The 20662-nt window shown below is 39.0% G+C and overlaps 2 protein-coding genes across 3 annotated transcripts; both read right to left on the bottom strand.

Annotated features, from left to right (window-relative positions):
* Window positions 1-4224: 4224 nt before the first annotated feature.
* On the bottom strand, window positions 4225-8232 carry LOC108676553 (protein ANTAGONIST OF LIKE HETEROCHROMATIN PROTEIN 1). Its single transcript, XM_018164641.2, has 2 exons — window positions 7941-8232; window positions 4225-5167 (listed from the first exon to the last, which is right to left on the bottom strand). The coding sequence occupies exons 1-2, from the start codon at window positions 8054-8056 to the stop codon at window positions 4276-4278; spliced, it is 1008 nt and encodes a 335-aa protein (XP_018020130.1). The 5' UTR covers window positions 8057-8232; the 3' UTR covers window positions 4225-4275.
* A 4172-nt stretch (window positions 8233-12404) lies between these two features.
* LOC108676552 lies at window positions 12405-16347 on the bottom strand. Of its 2 annotated transcripts, none has more exons than XM_047879768.1 (2): window positions 14889-16347; window positions 12405-13353 (listed from the first exon to the last, which is right to left on the bottom strand). In XM_047879768.1, the coding sequence occupies exons 1-2, from the start codon at window positions 15729-15731 to the stop codon at window positions 13330-13332; spliced, it is 867 nt and encodes a 288-aa protein (XP_047735724.1). In that variant the 5' UTR covers window positions 15732-16347; the 3' UTR covers window positions 12405-13329. The 2 variants fall into 2 exon arrangements, with proteins under 2 accessions (XP_047735724.1, XP_018020129.1); XM_018164640.2 differs by having other exon boundaries at window positions 14884-16336.
* Between the last annotated feature and the right edge of the window lie 4315 nt (window positions 16348-20662).

Here is a 20662-nt window from a genome sequence, read left to right as displayed (position 1 = left end):
TATTAATAGACAATTTGTACTCTCATCCGCTATGATTAAATTGTAAGCGAACAGTAAGCCAGCTTCAGTAATTGTCACTGAGAAAGCCTCTTCTGAATGAAAAGACAAGTAAGACAAATTAACATTCGTGGGCATTAAAAATCGTCTACGAACATTCGTATACAGTAACATATTTTTCTATGCTCTATAATTTCCCATCGGTTGTCGCCTGAATGAAGAAATATGGTCACATTTTGTTACATGTACCAACCATAACCACGTAAACCGTATACCGGAGGAGAGTAATCTTCAATAGCTTAAGTACAAACCAGCATCACCTTTAGGGATCGGCGTTATCCGACTCACTTATGCTGTAGTTGTAGGCAAACGAAGGGAGAGTAGAACGCCGCGCGTGTGTCCCGGCAAGAAGCGGCCCATATTTAGTCAGGGTTAGGTTGAGGATGGACAGTGCTGAGGAATGCGGTGCTTGTGGCGAGACGTGAGGCAGCCAGCATCGACCCTCCCTTCTCCAGCCCTTTCATTATTTATTGTTTTTTTATTCCTCGAATTTGTCTTATAAATGATTTTCTTCTTGCTCGTCCAATGCAACGTCTCTGAGTGTTCCACATTATAACATGCTTTTTCTTGTTGCATTCACCCGCAACGCTGCATCAATTTTTGAAGCGCCGCTTATGCTCCTGGTCTCCTGACCCTAACAGTTTTTTTATTCATCCCATTACTTCCTTTGTTTTAATTTTTTTGAGTTGACAAAAACTTTCGTCCTTCTTCGAATTTTTCTTTAATTTACCATCTCATGTCATATTCGTTCTCGCCACCTTAATATCCTTCTCCGGAGCCTTTCGTCATTTTACTAATCTCCTGTTTTCAATATCCATTGGTTTCCTTTTCCTCTATTCTTCTACGAATATCTCTTCATAATCGAGTCATCCATCAATGATACCAATTGTTCAGAAGTTCCAACCGAAACCCTATGCCAAAATACTAAAAATTCTAGCGTTATTCGATATTTTTTTCAGATGAGCATTTCTTTTATGTTGACTTTTTGGAAATTCATGCAGTGTAGCTATCAATTTATTCTGTGGCTTAAAGTGTCGTTAGTCGTATTTTGTGATGACATGCTACTATTTTTTTAATTCGGCCTGATGTTTATTGTTATTTATAGCACTGAAGATAGATTTCGTTCTTTGATCAACTTTGATTGTTTGTATAATAACATTTAAAATTAGTATAGGTACTAGTAATTTGTTATATTATAAAGTTCGATTGATGACCAGAGAATGGATTGTTAAAAGCAATTTTCCGAACAGTATTTCAGGTTATTAACGTTTTGAATGGAAAAACATTAATTATCAAATTACACAAAATTTGAAATATGATTATTTGATCGACATAGGTACACGAAAAAAAGTATTGAAAAGCACACTTTATATTGGATAATCATAAAAAAATCGAGCTACTTTAACGTTAAAAAAGTCGGCGTAAATATATTGTCTTCTTTATTACCTGAAATGATTTCCGATATGAAGTTATAACCTACCTAGCTTCTTAAACGTTATTCATTAGGTGCAATTTCTTTATCAGCAACAAAACATATAGAAACACTTCAAATATTTACCTCCGGTATTTAGAAAGAGTAACTCTTACAGATCTAGAGAAAGTTAAGCGTAATCAATGTTTGTGACGGTCTGCTTGCAAACATTCCAGCCATGCTGTTGCAGCGGCTGATTAGTTAGCTAGAATAACCAACTCTGCTGATCTCTTCAACGGCAACAAACGCTGAGCTTGCATGGCGCAACATGAGCATGACATTTTCTGCGGCGTGTTGCAACGTCTTCCTCTGCATCGTCTTGGCCAGCAGTCTTAGTTTGCAAACAAACGCATTCGCAAAGCAATGACCGCTTTACTATAGCGTTCAGAAATGGATAATTAGTGTAGGCTGGCAGAATTTCTTCTCTTAAACAAGTTTTGTTAAAGACCAGAGAATTAGTTTTATTTATTAGCTTCTTGTTAGTTTTTTCAATAAGTCGTACTAAATTCTTCGTAGGTGTTGGAAGATTGAAAATCAAACTACCGATAGACATTTTTAATATTGAACGACGTTTCGAATGCACAACATTCATTTTCAAGTTAAAGACGCATTGAGTAACGAAATTTGGGTTGACATATGTACGAAATCAAGTAAATTGGATACCATTCAAATAATGCTAAAATTTCGTTAATATGATACTACCTACAGGAAGATTTTACAAGCGCAAAAAACTACTCGGAAAACAATCTCAAAGTTCTGACGAAGCCGGTGGTTTGAAGGTTGATAGCTGGAGTCCTCTGCTTAATGATGAGGGCCTCAGCTATAGCCAGTCGTATAGGATCGGGGCACCGCATAACGATACTGGTGCATTCTTTCCAACACCTACGAAGAATTTAGTACGACTTATTGAAAAAACTAACAAGAAGCTAATAAATAAAACTAATTCTCTGGTCTTTAACAAAACTTGTCTAAGAGAAGAAATGGATAATTGAGACGGTGCTGCCATTAATATGGAAAAATATAGCAAAATAACTCTTTGGGTGCGGTCAGACAGAAAGCGAGAAAGCGCACGCGAGCCGAAGCGACTATATTACATATATTACATTCAAATAATACCATAGGGGTGGCCAGATAAGACGCGCGCTCACACTAGCAGCCGCGGCGCTTGCTGATGCGCGAAGCTTGTAGATTTGTTAAAAGGGGAGCGTCTGCCCCAAAATCGAAAATTTTGACTTTTTCGGTTTTTATACTCATCTTAAAGCTTACATTCTGACGCATCTAACGGTACCAAAACCATCTCTGTACGTTGATTTATGCGTTTACGACAGAGCGCGAAAGGGTTAGGGGTGGTGGAGTTATTCAACATTAAATATAGGCCGAAATTACCGGTAGCACACTTAAATAGCTAGTCTGAACACGCTGTGCTTAAGTTATCCGTATGTAGTCGTATGGGATGGTTCTCGTGCCGTGGTTCACACCATCCTTGACAGAAATTGAGCTCAAATATCGTCTAATCTTGCAACCTTGCACCCTTGAATGTCTTTTTCGAGGCGCGCGCGACTTTGTCGGGCCCTACTGAAAAGTTAACTTATTGTCACTGCAAACCTATCTCCTCCTAGAGTTTTGAAGCTACAACAATGAGATATACCGTTCGATTCGCAAAGAAAAGATCTACAACTGATGTGGAGCTTTTTTCCAAGTTCGTTATAGTTGGGATTTTATTTTGCAAAAAGGGGGCGGGGGAGGGGGTGAAATTGGAAAATTTCGAAAGAGTTCGGAAAAAATGCTCCCACACTCACAAAAATGATAAATTCGAAAAACCCTCTACATCATTTGTAGATATGGTCTTTACGCATCGAATGATCTGTGTCTCGATGTTGTAGCTTGGAAATCCTAGGAGATAGATTTCTATAGTACCCCCTTTTTGTCAGTTTTCTATGAATTTCACGTTTTCTTTCAATTTTTCGAAAAATTCACACGAACAAAAAAAACAGAATTCCGTGTTACATACTTGTACCAAATTTTGAATCGATCCGTCTGTTGATATCCCAGATATTTTTTGGGGCAGACGCTCCCCTTAAATATACAAACGCGACTGCGCCCCTGAGACGTCGTCGAGGAGGGAGCGCAGCCGTGCACCACCAATTTTGTATACCAATAAGCCCTGAATCGAACGCCTTGGATCTTTCCGGACATCCACCAATCAGCCGTGAACCACTCGGCTTTGTCTTCTTCCGGCCTCACATAGAACCTGCCGTGCACCACCAGGCCGCGGATCGAATCTGACTTCCGGGCATCGTTAAATTACGTAATTTTACGTTCACTACATCTGAGGTTAGGTTTCAGATAGCATAGTTCTGTTCCAAAATTTATCATCCTTCGACAAGTGGCCGTATGACCGAGGGCTGGTTCGACCCACGGCCTGGATACGGACGACTTGAAGTGTTGAAGGCTACGTTCCGGAAGGCAGGAATCATGATGGTCCATTACATCCAGGGCAGTGGTGGTCTTCGGCAGGCGACCCGTCGAGGATGGATGTCAAAGCCTTGATATGCTCCATCCAAGCCGTGCCGGCTAATTGGGACTCTTCGCACTCCAGGCACGGTGATCGTCAGTACATCAATGACAGCTGGTCGCATGTATGTGATGCATTGAGCACTCCGGGAAAGGCCAATAAAACATCATGTTGTGTCATATATATATATGTACAAGTATTAACCTTATACATGTATTTATAATCTAGAATTCTAGATGTATGCCTGCCATGGAACACTCCCAACGGGAGAAGTAAAGTAAGTAGTCAGAGTGTTACGAACATTGATAGCATATCTCGGGCTATTTCTTTCAGCAGTTGGTGTTCTGGTATTTACTATTTCACAGTGATCCTCGACACCCATTGCTGCTTCTATGTCGATGCCTTCTCGAGCTAGGATCATATTGTGTAAAACACAAATGGCTTTTACAATTACTGTTGCATGTTCAACACTTGTTTCGATAGACTTTGTTAGTAATCTAAACTTTGCGTTCATAATGCCAAACGCGCACTCAACGCATCGCCGGGCTCGAGATAGGCGATAGTTGAAAATTTTCTTTGACTGGTCTAAATTTTGTCTAGGGTAAGGACGCATTAAAAATGGTAGTAGTGGGTAAGTTTCATCCCCAACAATGACAAATGGGGTTTTGTCTTCAGATCCAGGAAGCTGTTGCGAAGTTGGGCAATCAAATGCATTGATATCGAGACATTTAGCTAGATCGCTGTTTCTGAACACTCCTCCATCACTCTGCCTGCCATTCGCACCAATATCGACAGTGACGAACTTACATTCATGATCTGCTACACCTTGCAAAAAAAGAGAGGAAAACTGTTCATTATTGTAATACAATGATCCTGACTTGTGAGAAGCTTTAATGCGAATGTGCTTGCCGTCGACTGCACCGAAACAGTTTGGAAAATTCCACTTGCGATTGAATTGCCTGGCTTTTTCCATGCACAACTTTCTATCAGGAAATGGCATGTAAATTGGCTGAACATTCTTCCAAATCGCTTCACACGTCTCTGAAACAATTGTAGATATTGTGGATCTTCCCATTCTGAACTGAAATGCCAAAGACCGGAACGAAGCCCCGGTTGCCAGATATCTGAAAGAAAAAAAATCTGCATTAATATCTTTGTTGCAATGGAATACCTTAACGTAACAGACCATTGTCATGTAATATATCTATTTCCTATTGACAGTAACATATGTACCAGTGGCCCTTTAAATAATGTTAATTCAATAGGAGTTGAAGTGTTTGTGTCTAATTCAAATGCAATTCAATGTTTTTAATTAAATATATTTTCCCCAGAATCTGTCGCCCGAAAGAAGTATAAAAGCCTCAGAGACCACTTCCGGACAGAACTGAAAAAAGTTCCCCATGGAAAGTCAGGAGAGGAGACCCTGGATTGCTTCCAGAGGAGTAGGTACGGTACACGAGTAGGTACATGGCCTTTCTTCAAAATGGTGTTTTTCCTCAAAGATCAGATGCTTGGACGAAAAACATTTGGTAATTTGAGTGAAATGATACTGAAGCAATCTTGCATGGATGAATTTCAGTTTGATTCATGATGCAAGCATTAGCTTTATTTCGTTTCCCGAAAACCCCGGTAGCGAAGAAACCTCGCTCGATGCAGAACAGTTACCGGTAACAAAGTCACTTCAACCAATCAGAAAGAAAAAGAAAGTAGAGTCCAATTTCCATCAGAATTTTTTAGATCTAGAAAAAGAAAAGCTTTAATTGCTCCGTAAAGACCAGAGTGATGAAACGACTATTGTCGTCAGTTTCTGTTGAGTTTAATGCCTTCTGTGAAAAACATGACACCTAGGAACCAGTGCATGATTCGAATGAAAGTACAGGAATTAGTTTTCCAATTTTTACATGGCGAGGATCAAAAACCTCTGTTATATGTTAACAAAATAAAATTAGAATTGTATTTCTCATCGGATGTTATGTTTTTGCACAATATTTTTTTAGTTTTACTGGCACAGTTTATTAAAAACAGTTTTAATTGCAGATGTATTATATCAGTGGTTCCCAAACTTTTTCAGGCTGGCGCCCCCTTTGGCTCCCTAGTGAATTTCTAGCACCCCCCACAGACATACGCCCTTTTCTTGAAATTTAGTACGCTACAATTTTAAAAGATAAAGGTTAAACACAAATGTGTATTTCACAAATAGAACCCCATTTAGTGAACCAATATGTTTTTCAGCTGTTTTAACTGTTCCAGCACTAGAAACCTAGGACGTCGCGGGCGAACTTACGGCCGGACTCGTGGCCGGTCTCACGAACAATCTTCAAATTCAATTATCAAGTAATATCTCCCAAACTAATGAACGCAGATCTATGAAACTTGGAACACGTATTCATCAGAACCTAATGGTGATGTTTATCTCGTACATTTTTTTTAAATTTTACCTTCATTTGTGAGTTACGCGTATATTGCAAAACAGGCCGAAATTCGCAGTGATCAAAGAATTTCTTCCAAACTATTGAACAGATTTGAACGAAAATTTGAATGTGCATTCCCAACTTTCAAACTGTGATTTTTAAGCTTATGATTTTTTTTATTTTAGCTTCATTTGCGAGTTATTTTTTTTTATTTCACCGTCATTCTTGATTTCACTGCACTTCCTTATATTCGGCCCGTATCGCCGGGTAATTTGTCACTTTAATTCGCGGCGATCAAGAAATTTTTTCTAAACTACAGAACAGATTTCAACAAAACTTTGTATATAAATACCTAACCTCTCAACGGTGATGTTTAGCTCGTGATAATTTTTCTATTTTGCTTTCGTTCGCGAGTTATACAGATATAGGAGGAATGACCGGCTTTTCTACCGGCCGATTTAACCAAGAGCCTTATACGTATAGCCGTATAACTCGCAAAGGAAGACAAAACGAAAAAATGGTAAACAACACCGTTGCTGAGGTTAGGTATTTAAATACTAGGTTTCGTATAAATCTGTTCAGTAGTTTGGAAAAAATTTCTTGATTACTGCGAATTTAAGCATGTATTGCTGTTTGAATCATGAATGAAGGTGAAATGAAAAAAAATCGCGAACGAAGGCACAATCGGAAAAATTTTCACGAGCTAAACATTACCGTTCGGTAGTTAGGACTGTAAATTCAAAATTTCGTTCGAATCTGTTCAGTAGTTTAGAAGAAATTAATTGATCACTGTGAATTTCGGCCCGTATTGCCATATAACTATGGCAAAAACAAACTATGGCAAAATTCAAACAATTTTCACGAGCAAAATATTATTGTCAGGTCCTAATGAATACGTGTACCAAGTTGCATCGAGTTAAGTTCATCAGTTTAAGAGATATTCCTTGATCATTGAATTCGGAAATTGGCCGTGAGACCGACCGCGAGTCCGGCCGTTAATTTGTCCCAGACTTAAACCCAGGAGAGGTTAAAAAAATGTAACTCAGTACTCACTGCAGTGAGTGACAGAGAGAGCATTTTCTCGTCGACGAAAACTTGAGGTCACGGACGGACGGACAGACAGACAGACAGACAGACAGACGGACATGGCGAGCACAATAGTGCACTTTTTCCATAAATGAAAAAATGCACTAAAAAGGATCTGGGTGAAAAAACCATCGCTGGGAGTCATGTGCTGCGCGTGTTGTGTACAAATCGTCAAACAAACGTTCGAACTTCTGACATTGACTTCGGATACCGCTCCCCTACCGCCCTCTTCTTCCTTACCGCCCCCCCCCCAAATATTTCCACCGCCCCTAGGGGGGCGATATCGCCCACTTTGGTAATGGTAACCACTGTATTATATGCTTTGCAGTCATGTATTAAAGTATATGGGAATTTCAATAAAGTATAGCAGTTAAATGAAATCCTTATGATTATTCCTTACCTTATCGTGACAACAAGACGTTCCTCTGGTGAAATGGCGCGCCTCCAGTTGGTAGACTGTTTGTAGATGTCTTCCTTGACGAGGCCGAGTAGGAGGTCGAAAGTTTCTATCGTCATTTTTGTATATTCCTTAAATTTCTGGGCGTCCTTTTTCAAATCACGAAACAAGTGATGGTATTCTCCATTTTCATGGCGTGATGCGTTGATGGGATGAATGCCTATCTTTGTATTCGCACGTTGTAATTGTAAAAACTTGAGGTAAGAAGAATCACTAAGCAGCACCTGTCGCCGAGACGCCATCGTTGCAACTGATCGCGCCACCTCGCAGGCTCGCGGTCGCGTTGTGTCTGGCCAGCTCGCGTCAGCGCGCATTAGCTTTCTCGCTTTTAGTCTGGTCGCAGGCTCGCAGCCTTATGTCCATGTACGGGGAGACCTCGTTTCGAATTTGAAACCGTAATCGCCTGGTAGCAAATTATGTATAGTTTAAGGTATCCAAATACCGTGATTTTTTGACGCAACACGAGGTTGAAGCTGGTACAAGTTTGCTGCCGAGTGTGGTCGTCAACGAGGCCTTGTACAGGGTGACACAAAAAAAACAGAGCTCATAAAAAGTTGAATAATTTCCACAATACTCAAGTAATCCTGTTATTTGTTTCAGATTCATTAAGAAGACGGATTGATCTAAGAGTCTACCACGTGTGAGCTTCGAGATGCCTTGGACTACAGAGCAAAAGACATTTGTTTTTGTGGTATAGAATTGAGATTTTGCAGATGTTGGCTACATAGGTTGTACATAATTCCATAGAATTTTTGTTTCAAACTGAATAAAATTTCAGGAGTTATAAGACTTTTAGTGAGCTCTGTTTTTTTTGTGTCACCCTGTACATCTTTAGAAGGTAAAAGGTTAAAAAAAAGGTTTACAAGTAAAAGTGCAAGATACAAAATTAGCAAATTATTGTGCCAATATAAAATGGTAAATGTTGGTCCAACTAAAAACAGAAGCGTTTTTGCATGTACTTCGGAACGTCCTATAAAACGTTATAGCAACTACTATTATCAGAAGTTCCGAATCGAAATGTCCATGTTCGAATCGCCGACAAAACTAAAAACAGATATTGCACGTGGGACCACTGATCAGTCATAGTACAACTAATTTAAGGCTCGCTTTGTAGACTGGAACACCATTATCTTAAATCAAACCAAGACAAATTTACAGATGTAAACTGATCGTCAAACCCCGGTATATACATATAGAAAAATCATCGACGGCTGGAAAAAATCTCCCACCCCGGCGGCCCGGCCGAGAGGCATTCACGAGCAAAGTTCCCGCTAACGCCATTCAGTGCATTGATAAACGTTAACGCTGATTCAGTAAATTGATAGGATTTTTAAATTGAACATGGTTATAAAATCGTATCTGTCCGATTTCTTAAAATTAATTCGGGGCCGATTTTACACTTTTTACACATCACTATTATAAATAACACGAAGCCCCGATGAATAATGCAAATGTAGTTAGTGGGAAGAACAGTCGCGAGTGGAATTTAAAAAAAAATATTTCATCATAAATATATTTTCATGTTATGATGCAGCTGATATATCGTCAGCGGGAAATCCTCGGGAGAGCACTTGTTGATGTATGCCCTAGAATATTTTCTTACAATCTAACAAAAAACTTTTCATAGCATACTATCAAAGTTTGATATTCCGCACCTTCTTTAAACCAATGAAAGCAATGATGTGTATTAATTTAAAAACACTTCCATCCATGTGAATTTGTCTGACATTTTATTCGCATCATTCATTTGACCTATTGAAACTTCTCGACCAGCCGAATGACAATGTTTCATTTAATTTCATTCATAATTCTTGTCCTGCATAAAACAAAAAAAAAAGTAAAATTCCTACATACAGCGAGAGTAGTAAATATATTAAGTTAAAAAAGGTAAAAAATATTTACCTTTTTGGTACATATTTTCATTGTTGATATTCATGTCTAGTTGACGACGCTCACTTCTTATTTACCCCCAAAATAGTGATAAATTAAATGTCCTACAAGTTATTTGATCACCCGTTTGGGCACCCTTGTACATCAAACAAATGCGTGCTACTGAGAGGCTTTGCGCCGTTTAATTAATCGCTTGTGTTTATCAATGTTCAAAATTATCGATCACAGGACGATTAACAACATTCAATTGGCTATGGACCTGTCTCGTAAAAATATTTTTTTTCCTTAATGTATATACGCCGTTAGATCAATGCATGCGAATTACTGCACGCAACTATTCGTTTAAATTTCATCAAAAAAATAGTAAAGTAATTGTCTTGTGAAGTTACGAATAATGCTTCTTTTATGAGCAATTCCTAAAAAATAACCTCAACTGATAAAGGTAAAAAGGTGTTTTAAAATTTCGATCAGAGCCAAATCAACCAATCACATTGCTTCGAATTTATGAATCCGCGGTTTTATAAACTGGTCGCTGGTGACAGAAGTCAAACATCCTACCAATACAATACAATATAAACTGGTCGCTGGTGTTCAATTCAAACATCCTAATTAGCGTTAAAGGAAAATAAATGAATAAATCTTCAAGCTTGGGCAACCTGCAGGGACTCTGCTCATGCCTCTCGAGGTGAAAAATTTTCCAGCCGTTTGCGATAGCAGTCCTTATTATGTAAGACTTAAGTTTTACGATAACTTACTTCTGTAAATTAGTCTTGATTAATGGTGTTCTAGTCTAAAAAATGAGTCTTAGATTAGTTGTACGTAGAATTATCAGAGGTTTCGTGAGCGACATAAGTTTTTAGTTCTGTCTACAATTCGGAAATGGACATTTTGATTCGGAAGTTCTGAAAATATGAGTTGCTAAAACGTTCTCGAGCGTTCCAAAGTAACCTCTGTTTTTAGTTGGACCAAAAGTAAGATCATAGATTAGCAAAATAATTTGGAAGTACTTTTAAGACGTACAAGGTCTCGTAGGCGATCACACTCGGCAGGAAACTTGGACCAAATTCAACTCAATCACTGGCCTGAGGAGAGACAGGAAAGCAACCTATGACGCTAGACTCGAATCCCCCATAAGAAATCAAATAAAATAAATTTGAGGGTTAGGTGTAGGTGTCACAGAACAAGTTCTAATATTTCCAGGGCTAACATTCGAGACTGCTTGCAGAATGAACTTTTCTAGCATTAAACAGTAAGGTAATTTTTTGGGTCGCTTGATCTGAATTCTCCTCTTATTATAAATTTCAAGAACGTTGTCACTGCATGAAAACCGCGCTTCATCTTCAAACTTCCAACGGTGATCAAAATGTGCGTAAAATAATTAGTTAATTTCATAAATCATCAGGTAACCGGTCTCCAGTAGCTGGTCGATGTTACAAATTGTTCAACTTTCTATGGGTTATGATATAAAACCACGACTCATCATATCAAAGTCATGTCGGCGCTGAAGAGCCTGATGTGGCCTGTCGCCGATTCTTGTACTTTTCGCGACTTGTTCAGAGATCTAAAAACAGGTTCTTTTCAAAATTGATGATAGTTTTAAATAGCTACTAAACTTCCACCAGGTTCGATAAGGCGATAAGCATTCTAAGTCTGAGCAGATATTTCGGCACAGCTCTATCTATAGTCTATTCTTGAACGCGTTTATGCTCGCAGGGTCAACGATTAAATAACGGAGGCTGCTCCACACTCGGTTATTCGAAGCGAGAAGAAATGTCGCGTGGAAGAGTTGCAACGCAGTATTTTTAGTTTTTAGTCATGGCCCCTGGTATTGGTTCTTGTTTCAAATTCTAGTAATCCTTTTGGGATCTTGTACAAACCATGAATATACTTGTTTACTTCATTGCGGTCACCAGGCAGACAATAGATGCTTGGAAGCTTCATAATCTTTTATCTTTCTTCGTAAGACATTCCGTTCAAGTCTTGAATTATCCATGTCGTCTGATCAGTCAAAGAAGTTTATTGCATTATTAGCTGCGTTTCAATATGCCCAGAAAATTTCAGCGCCATGTGAACATGAAGTCCCAAATATTGTTCCGCGCCAAACTTTTCAATAATTACTCTCTCGTTGCTGTAATCTTGCTGTTCACTGTCAACTTACTGTTGATTGCTGTAATACTGTAATCTTACTGTTCATTGCTCTTCCCGAGGTGGAGTACTTTATACTTGTCAGTATTAAAACGCAGCTTTCCACGATGTGGAAGCTCTATTTTTGAACAAAACATCTTAAAGGTTCAGGAAAATATTTTCATGCTATAGGAATAGATTAGCAATTTTAGCAGTCCAAGCTAGGGTTGTCAACAACTTTCAAAGCGGATAGCAGTATCGACCTTTCTGCAGTTATCAAACAACGATACTTCGTCAATATATTTCTTGAATCGTCAGTAAATTCAAACTATTCACTCGCTGGACAAGAAAAGGTAAAGGATAAAGAAGCATTAGGTAAAGAATAAAGAAGCATCCTACTTCTCCACTTTATTTGAATGAACGGAGTCCGGCGATATCAGTTTACCCATAACCGACACATGCCGTCCCTGGTATCCTTAAATATTTGAGGATGCCAGGGACGGCATGCTATCAAGAAGTCATGCTATCAAGAAGTCAGGGACGGCATGCTATCAAGGACGGCATGCTATCAAGAAGTCATGCATGCTATGGTCACGGCATGCTATCAAGAAGTCAAATGCTATCCTTAAATTACTAATTGGGAAGTTTGAAATCCCGCTACTACAGGGCATCAAATGTTTAAAGGAATCATGGAAAGTTCCGCATTTCGTTCATTGTTTGAATTTTGAGTTCTGCCTTCCCTCAGCTGAGGTCTTTGAATTCACCCTGCTGCTCACCGGTCCCTTTTTACGCCGTGCGTGCGTAGCCTGGCTTCCACTACACGTAGTTTCCCCGTGCGTGCGTAGCCTGGCTTCCACTACACGTAGTTTCCCCGTGCGTCCGTAGCCTGGCTTCCACTACACGTAATTTCCCCGTGCGTGTGTAACCTGGCTTCCACTACACGTTGTTTCCTCGTGCATGCGTAGCCTGGCTTCCGCTACACGTAGTTTCTCCGTGCGTACGTAGCCTGGCTTTCACTAAACGTTGTTTCCCCGTGCGTGCGTAGCTGGGCTTTCACTACACGTTGTTTCCCCGTGCGTGCGTAGCTGGGCTTTCACTACACGTTGTTTCCCCGTGCGTGCGTAGCCTGGCTTCCACTACACGTTGTTTGGCCGTGCGTGCGTAGCGTGTCTTCTACTACACGCTGTTTCGTCGTGCGTGCGTAACTTGGCTTCCACTACACGTTGTTTCCCCGTGCGTGCGTAGCGTGTCTTCAACTACACGTTTTTTCGCAATAAATTCCAGGAATTCGTCCCGAGTGATGAAAGATGAAACTTGTTCACGGCACATCGGACAAGACCGGCTGCACGAAATAAAAAATGGATCCCGTGTTAGAATGTTGATTCTAAAATTACAGTTCATATTGTAGGAGACGCTGTTAATTTGTGCATTGTTGTAAATATGAACAAGTCGTTAATAATTTTTATTATCTTCCTGTAGAGGGACGTGAGGGATTCATTTCGCACTAGGTTTTCTAATAATAATAATCGTTTTTGGTTTTGACAAATTAACTTATCGTCCTAATTTGTAACAAAGATTACGATGTATTACACGTTCAAGTTGTTTCAACAGCCAGTGTTTCATCATTGAAACTCAATTAAAACTTACGTCAGAGAAAGCAACAATAACTTTTTCTTAGCTACTAAACACAGCTGTGGTGATCACAGAAAAAAAGTGATCACAATCGGTGATCCCTTTTCTTTGTCTATTCAACTTCATTATTTCGTTGACTGATTTTCAATGCTACATAATTCAACTTTGAAATTAGCTTTATATTTTTTAGTACTGCGATTTCTCGCCGAAAAGACCCAAGAATTCCTAATCTACCCAATAGATAACAGCATGGCAAATATGATCGTCATTGAGCGAAAGCCATTTCTGCCGTGATTGCGATTCGCACACTTGATTTCTGTGAATTAGAAAAAATCCCATTCGAACTCCAATATATAAACAGACAAATTTAACTAGTTCTAAATTTAAAGGAATCATTTACTTCGGCTCTAATATATTTTCGCATTGCCTGCGATTTGAAGGTCCCATAATACCGAATCTACTCTCACAAATCCCGCTGACAAGTATGAATTTTTAGGAAGTCAATTAAAGGGAAACTTGAGCACACACATAATAAACTTCGAACACTCGCTTATTTATTGAACAAGTTATTTTATTGCAGGTTCCCTCATTTTGCACTCCGTCATCCCGCTGAAAACGATAATTTTTTTAGTTAATTGAAGAGGAATTTGGGCAAACCCATAATTAACGTCGAACCTTCAGATTTTCGCCGAACAAGTTATTTTACGAGAGGAAAATTGTAACTTCTGAATTCATATAAAGAATTAGTATTCACTTGCTACTTGGGTTTCTAGATTTTAGAATCTCATTTATACCAATCCTCATAAGTTTCCAATCGAAAGTGAAGCCCATCAAAAGACCCGTTCAAATCCCAATTCAACATAGAACTCTTGTTTTTAAATGTGATAAAATTGTAAACCGCCCTTCAAAATATTAGATTGAAACTAGGCTTAGTTGGTTTTCGATTCAACCCTCTTTTCCCCGCTCTGGGTCTCATCATTCTACATTCAGAAAAATTCTCAATTCCTGATTGTATATCGATAAAGCAACCAAACAGACATTATAATCATATAAATGAGTATATAAGATCAATCGAACCTACCGACACACAAAGAAAAAATATATTAAGGGTTAGTTCGCTTTAGTTTGTTAGAAGCCCCACGCTGAACTCTGAACTTGAATTTCAAATTAGTCTTAAGGCACTACAATCAAAATTCAACATCTTCATTCTAGGAATAAATTTTTGAAACCTTCAACTTGCCTCACATTTAGCCATCCTTGAATGCAAGTTGTGCAGAAGACGTGCTTGCAGTTCGGTAGCACGCCAAAGTTGGTTTGCGGCGTGATTTTGGTATCGAGACACACAGCGCATGCTTCTGCCTCACCGCTCTTCGGAATCAAATCCTCTGCTGACTTCACAGATAAAAACCAAGACCATGGATAGACATTGCGTTTTCCACATATAGCTCCGACCATGTTGATGTTCCCTTCAATTATACTAATTTCACTTAAAAATTCTTTGAGAGGTATTATCAACGGGAAGAGCTTGAATGGATCCATCAAATTATCAGTGCGTCCGTGAACTAATTCTATTAGCACGGCTTTAAGATCATGCACCATGATTTCGTCTGATTCCTTGAATGGAACACACAAGGAAATATCTGAAAGAGACCGGACAATGTCTCGAACACTTTCAGTGATGCTTTTAATTCCTACATCACTTATTTCCCTATTCACTTCACGCCTCCCGCTTCCTTCCAATCGTCCGACAAATGCAGCGTGTAAAGTGACGGAAGTAGAAGAAAGACATTTTAAGGAAGGATTACGGCGTGCAAGGGTATGGATAAGAAAAATATCCTCAATTATATCCATTGCCAGAGCATCCACACCATCAGGCACTGCAAATTCGGGTGTTGTTACTTCATTTTCATTGGGATTTGTTGAGCTTCTGCTGTCCATTTCGGTGCGTTGGTGGTAATCCTGTTCGATGGATTCTGTATTACGGCGAGGCTCGCCGTTTACATTGAGATTCGCAGGAACAGTTGAAATTGGCAGAGTTGAGATGTACTCAGGAGCCCCAGTCGTGAAGTTACTGGTAGCGTCAGACATGATTTGTTCTGCGACTGACGAACTTTTACGGCTGCACTTCAAGTCAAGCAGAGTCCCAACTGACTTGAGAACTGCACTGATGCTGGATCTTTGAGGAGCTGTAACACACTGACGCAATGGTTTACATTACACGCCTCTACCCTTCGCCTACCCTACACGCTACTAAACTCAAACGGGTGATTCGGGTCACGATCCGCCCCGTTCTTTGTATATTGTCATCTTCTAGAAATTTCCATATTTCTAGTTAGTTCTAGTCTAGTTAAACTAGTTTATTCTATTGTAGTTCTAGTCTAATTTATTTCCTTATTTCTAGTTTTTTCGTTTTCATTCTTTTTTTAAGCTGTTTTCTTTGCTTTTACATTCTTGATAAACTAGCGATTTAAGCAATAATAAGCGATCAAAAGCAATACTTATATCCGATCAAAATAAGGCGAAGATGGATGCCACTGTTTTAGAAAGTACTGTGATCTTCATCGAAAGTCGGCCAAGACTTCTTTAGACATCAAATTTTTAGTAAAGTGTAAATTTTACGGTGCGTTCCCTAAATTTCTGAGGGTCAGACTCTACAAACGTTGTCTGCATGCTTCGTCATTTTACAAGCCATGGTGGAACAAGCTCCTTTCCAAGGAACTATTCTCCAAGAAGAAGACCTTGAAAATTGTAACCGATTTGATCACCGAAAGTGAAGCACGGGTCGGGAATTTATTTTCCATTCTTGATGCCTTTGCTATCCGTAAACAGACCAGACGTCTAACTGAATCATTCAAGAAAACTACGAGCCGGACCCATCGGAAGAAACTTAGCAACCTTGGTATCCAGAATGAAATCCATCCTTGTAACCCTGGTAAAGTGGTTTTCAATTTTAGTTCATACAACTTGGAACCACCAATCAAATTCTTGCTGGCTTTCGGCCTTGATTTTTGTCTGCCGGTTTTTAAATTGGAATTCTATACTTTTAAATTTTAAATTCCAATTTAAATTGGAATTTTAAATTGGAATTCTATATATATATATATAATTCTGGTTCGTAATCAAGTTTTAACCTTTGAAAGACTTGCTCTTAACATAAGAAATGTTTCCATTACCAATCGTCCTGAATTTCTTGGCAACTTGCAAAGCCTAGCTCACCGTCATTTTTACGGCTTCAAATCTTATAAAATTGTCTCATCTGTTTTCCAACCCCGTGACAACCATTTGTTAAAGGACTTGGCCAAAAATAAAGACCTAATCATCTGTAAGCCAGATAAGGGCAAGGGAGTCGAATTGGTTGATCACAATCGTTACATCAGTAGCATTTCTGCTCGCATTACAGACTCTTTTGAATTTATCGAAATTTTAGATCCAAATGCTAAAACTATTTTGAAGATTGAGGATAAAATTAATAATTTGTTAAGAAAACCTAAAGATTCAGCTGCACTTATCTGAAACTTATTTGAAACTTTATGCCTCTGACTCTTGCCCAGGTATCTTGTGTATGGCTTGCCTAAAATTCATCAGCCTGATTTTGCTTCGAATTTTCAGTCTCGACCTATTTTTGCTACCTACAACACTACGAGCTTCAAGCTTGCTAAATTTTTGGCCCCGGTGTTGAACTGTTTGACAACCCATCAATAAACGGTAGACAGTTCTTACGTTTTCGTAGACCGCTTGTAGAGTTTCACCGATGTTCAGGATTCAACTATGGCTTCATTTGATGTAGAGAATTTGTTTACAAATATACCTCTCCATGAAACTATTGATATTTGCCTCAATTCGTTGTTCAAAGAGATTTATGACAATGTCATGGGTTTGAACCGCGAAATTTGTAAATTTCTTCTCGAATTTTCGGTTTTAAACTCTTGTTTTGTATCAGCCGGCAAATTTCACAGACAAATAATTGACGGCTTGGGCATGGGTCTTCAACTCGGTCCTACTTAATTTTGCAAATATTTTCTGGACAAAACTTTGGGAAGCGAGGAAACTAATCAAAAGGAATTGAGGTCAAACAAAACACGATTACAAGCAAGGTTTAAATAGTCTTTTCTTTCTTTAATGAAAATTACTAAATGCCATTAATTCCATCATCCCTAAACTTGCTCGGTACTGCCTCCAAAATTTGCGGTTGCGACTCCACTTCACTGTGTGTGAAGAGGCAATGGAGTTGCGCCTTGCTTCCGCGTCTGCCCAACCCGTATATTCTGAAGAATTAAAAAAAAAAAAAAACGGTGGTCAAGTAAAGCACAAAGTTAAATCGGACGTGGAAAGTTGAAGCTCGATTCGGTAAAAGGTCATTAGAGACAAAATTCGCGAATCTTAGTTCAAAAATACGCCGAGCAAGTGCAAATTCTTTCCACATGTTCTATATTGGGTGTAGAATATACAGCATTTACAAAAAGATCATATAGCGCGATTTTCAGAAATACCATGAAAATTCATAACTCATAAAATTATCAAAGTAATTTATACGGGATTTATTATTTACTCGGGTCATAAGTGAAAGGAATAGAATTTAGTACCTCATCACCTCTTGCTCCATGCTTAGAGAGATAGGGTGACATGCCTGAAATACTAAACAATCCTTGCATGGATTGCTGGTGCCGAGTTCGTTTCGGGGCTAGTCCTCACCCACGCAGAGGAAGGTTGCTGGGGTCAAGGTAGTGGTAGCCGCAGCGAGGAACCATGGGCCGTGGAGGTTTATCGTAGAGCAGACGACACAGGTGCTCACGTCCATCATTCCGACCGAGCTCAGGCCGGGCTTCAAATACAAGCTTCACTCCATGGGGTCAACAGAAGAGCAGGGGCTGAACATGACCACTGGGTATCTTGGTGCTCGATGGTGGCACAAAACGAGGAGGAGATACAGCAACACCCTGCGAGTTAATGTTGCGGAGTTGTGCAACGAACTGCCTGAAATTCTTGATAGAGGGCGTGAAGTGAAGTTGCATGGTCGAAATGTTAACGTTAGAAGTACCCCAGGCGTCACCCAAACCACACAAGGCACAGAGCAAGTAATGAGACCATGACCCGGAAATTTGAAACTATTGAAAATTATTCAAAACTAAATCTTAGTTTTGTTTATTTTCATGTGTTTTCACGAGGCTAAATGGCTGGCTAATTGTCCTCTTGATTTTAAGCCTTTTTTCTATAACCTATATGTCGATGATACTATTTTACTTTTCAAGCATCCGTCTCATGTGGGCCTTTTCTTTGATTATTAACTTAACCTCCACCATCAGTCAATAAAATTCACCATGGAGCTTGAAACCAACAATAGTTCATCTTTTCTCGATTGCAATGGTACAAAATCTACTCTAAAATCTGATTGTTTCCAGACCTCTGTATTCCGAAAGTCAACGTCTACCGGTTTAAGCACCAGCTTTTTTTTTAGTTTTTGCTCATTTCGTTTCAAATTAAATGGGATTAATACATTAATAAATCCTTGCTTCCGTATTTGCTCAGCTTTCAATGCTATGCAGACTGAATTTAAATTTTTGCGCAGCATCTTTTAATTAAATGGGTTTCCGTCGCAATATGTTTACACTCAAATTAAGAAATTCATGTCTAGGCAATATAATGAACTTGTTCCCGATTGTGATTGTATGATCCTGATTTATTGTTCTTATCCCTACTTCGGTAATACTGCTGAGACTATGGCTAAATAATTGAAAGTTTTTTTTTCGAAAAATATCTTCCGAATGTTAATCTGTTGGTGAATAACTTTAAAATCGGCTTGTTCTTCATGTTTAAAGATGCTCTTCCGCTTTTTATACGTTCGTATCTAGTATATAGATACAATTGTGTGCAGTGTGCATCAGCGTACGTCGATATGACGTTTTGCAATTTCTACACTAGGCTGGCGGAGCATAAGGGCAGAAGTTTTAGAACGGTATTCTGACCTACGAATTTAAAATTCCTGTATATTTTTAAACAGAAACCTAGTTTGAAGGCAGCCTTCAGCTCCTATCCAATTGAAATTGTAAATTGATAGGCCGATCACCTCATGTGTATTTGTTTTTTCTTTTGTCAATTTAGGTTTTATCTTCAATGGGAATTTTAGTTTTCCAATTGATGCTGCTTGTCTAATAGGTTTTGAACTTTTGAACTGACGATGGAGCTGGACTCCAAAACGTTTTCATTCTTAAGAAATGGTGAATTTTTTGGCTGTTTTCTTTGCTTTTAAATTCTCGATAAACTTGCGATATTAGCAATCAAGTGATTATAATAATTATTTCCTTATTTAGAGTGTTATGGAGGAAATTCCCTGCCGTCCACATTTCCCAAGCCTCACACGCTCAGAGTGCGTTTCCAATCACCTGCCATCTACTCTATCCTGTATGTTCAGGTCGAAAGTTTTCATTGTTCCTGATATATGAGTGGACGGCGGTCATTCGATCTTTTTAGTTAGGCTTACACTATCGAATTTATTCTTTCTGCCCGCACCGCTTCGGCACTTTTGCGCTAAATTTTGAGTTTAAGTTTTCATTGCACGTTTTCCACGCATAACTTTGTCTAATCCAAACCGATTTTGACTAAATTGAAAACAAGGTTATTTGTTCATAATTCGCATCTGCGAGCGTTGTATATTTCTGTTTTATTTTCGATTTTTATTTGCGCATAAAAAGTTACGTTTCAGCATGTTTTACGCATAATTTCGACGTATCGAAAATGATCTTTTCCCAATGAACAAAGATGCTTCTTGCTCACAATTCGATCCTGTGAGCGTTGTCAGAATTATTTTTGACCCATTTGTGTTAACTGCACAATGAACTATTGCTCACTGTACAATGACTGATCTTTCTCTGCAAAATGATTAATCGTTCACTGTACAATGACCGATTGCTCCCTGAGCAATGCCATGAACGTTCACTTTCTAATGACTGCTAGCTGCGCAATGACGACTGATTGTTCACTGCGTAATGATTGATTGCTGAATGACTGATTTTTCACTGTGC

Source organism: Hyalella azteca, unplaced genomic scaffold (genome assembly GCF_000764305.2).
Source record: "Hyalella azteca isolate HAZT.00-mixed unplaced genomic scaffold, Hazt_2.0.2 contig3780, whole genome shotgun sequence".
Taxonomy (NCBI): Eukaryota; Metazoa; Arthropoda; class Malacostraca; order Amphipoda; family Hyalellidae; genus Hyalella; species Hyalella azteca.
This window is presented reverse-complemented; position numbering and strand designations above follow the sequence as displayed.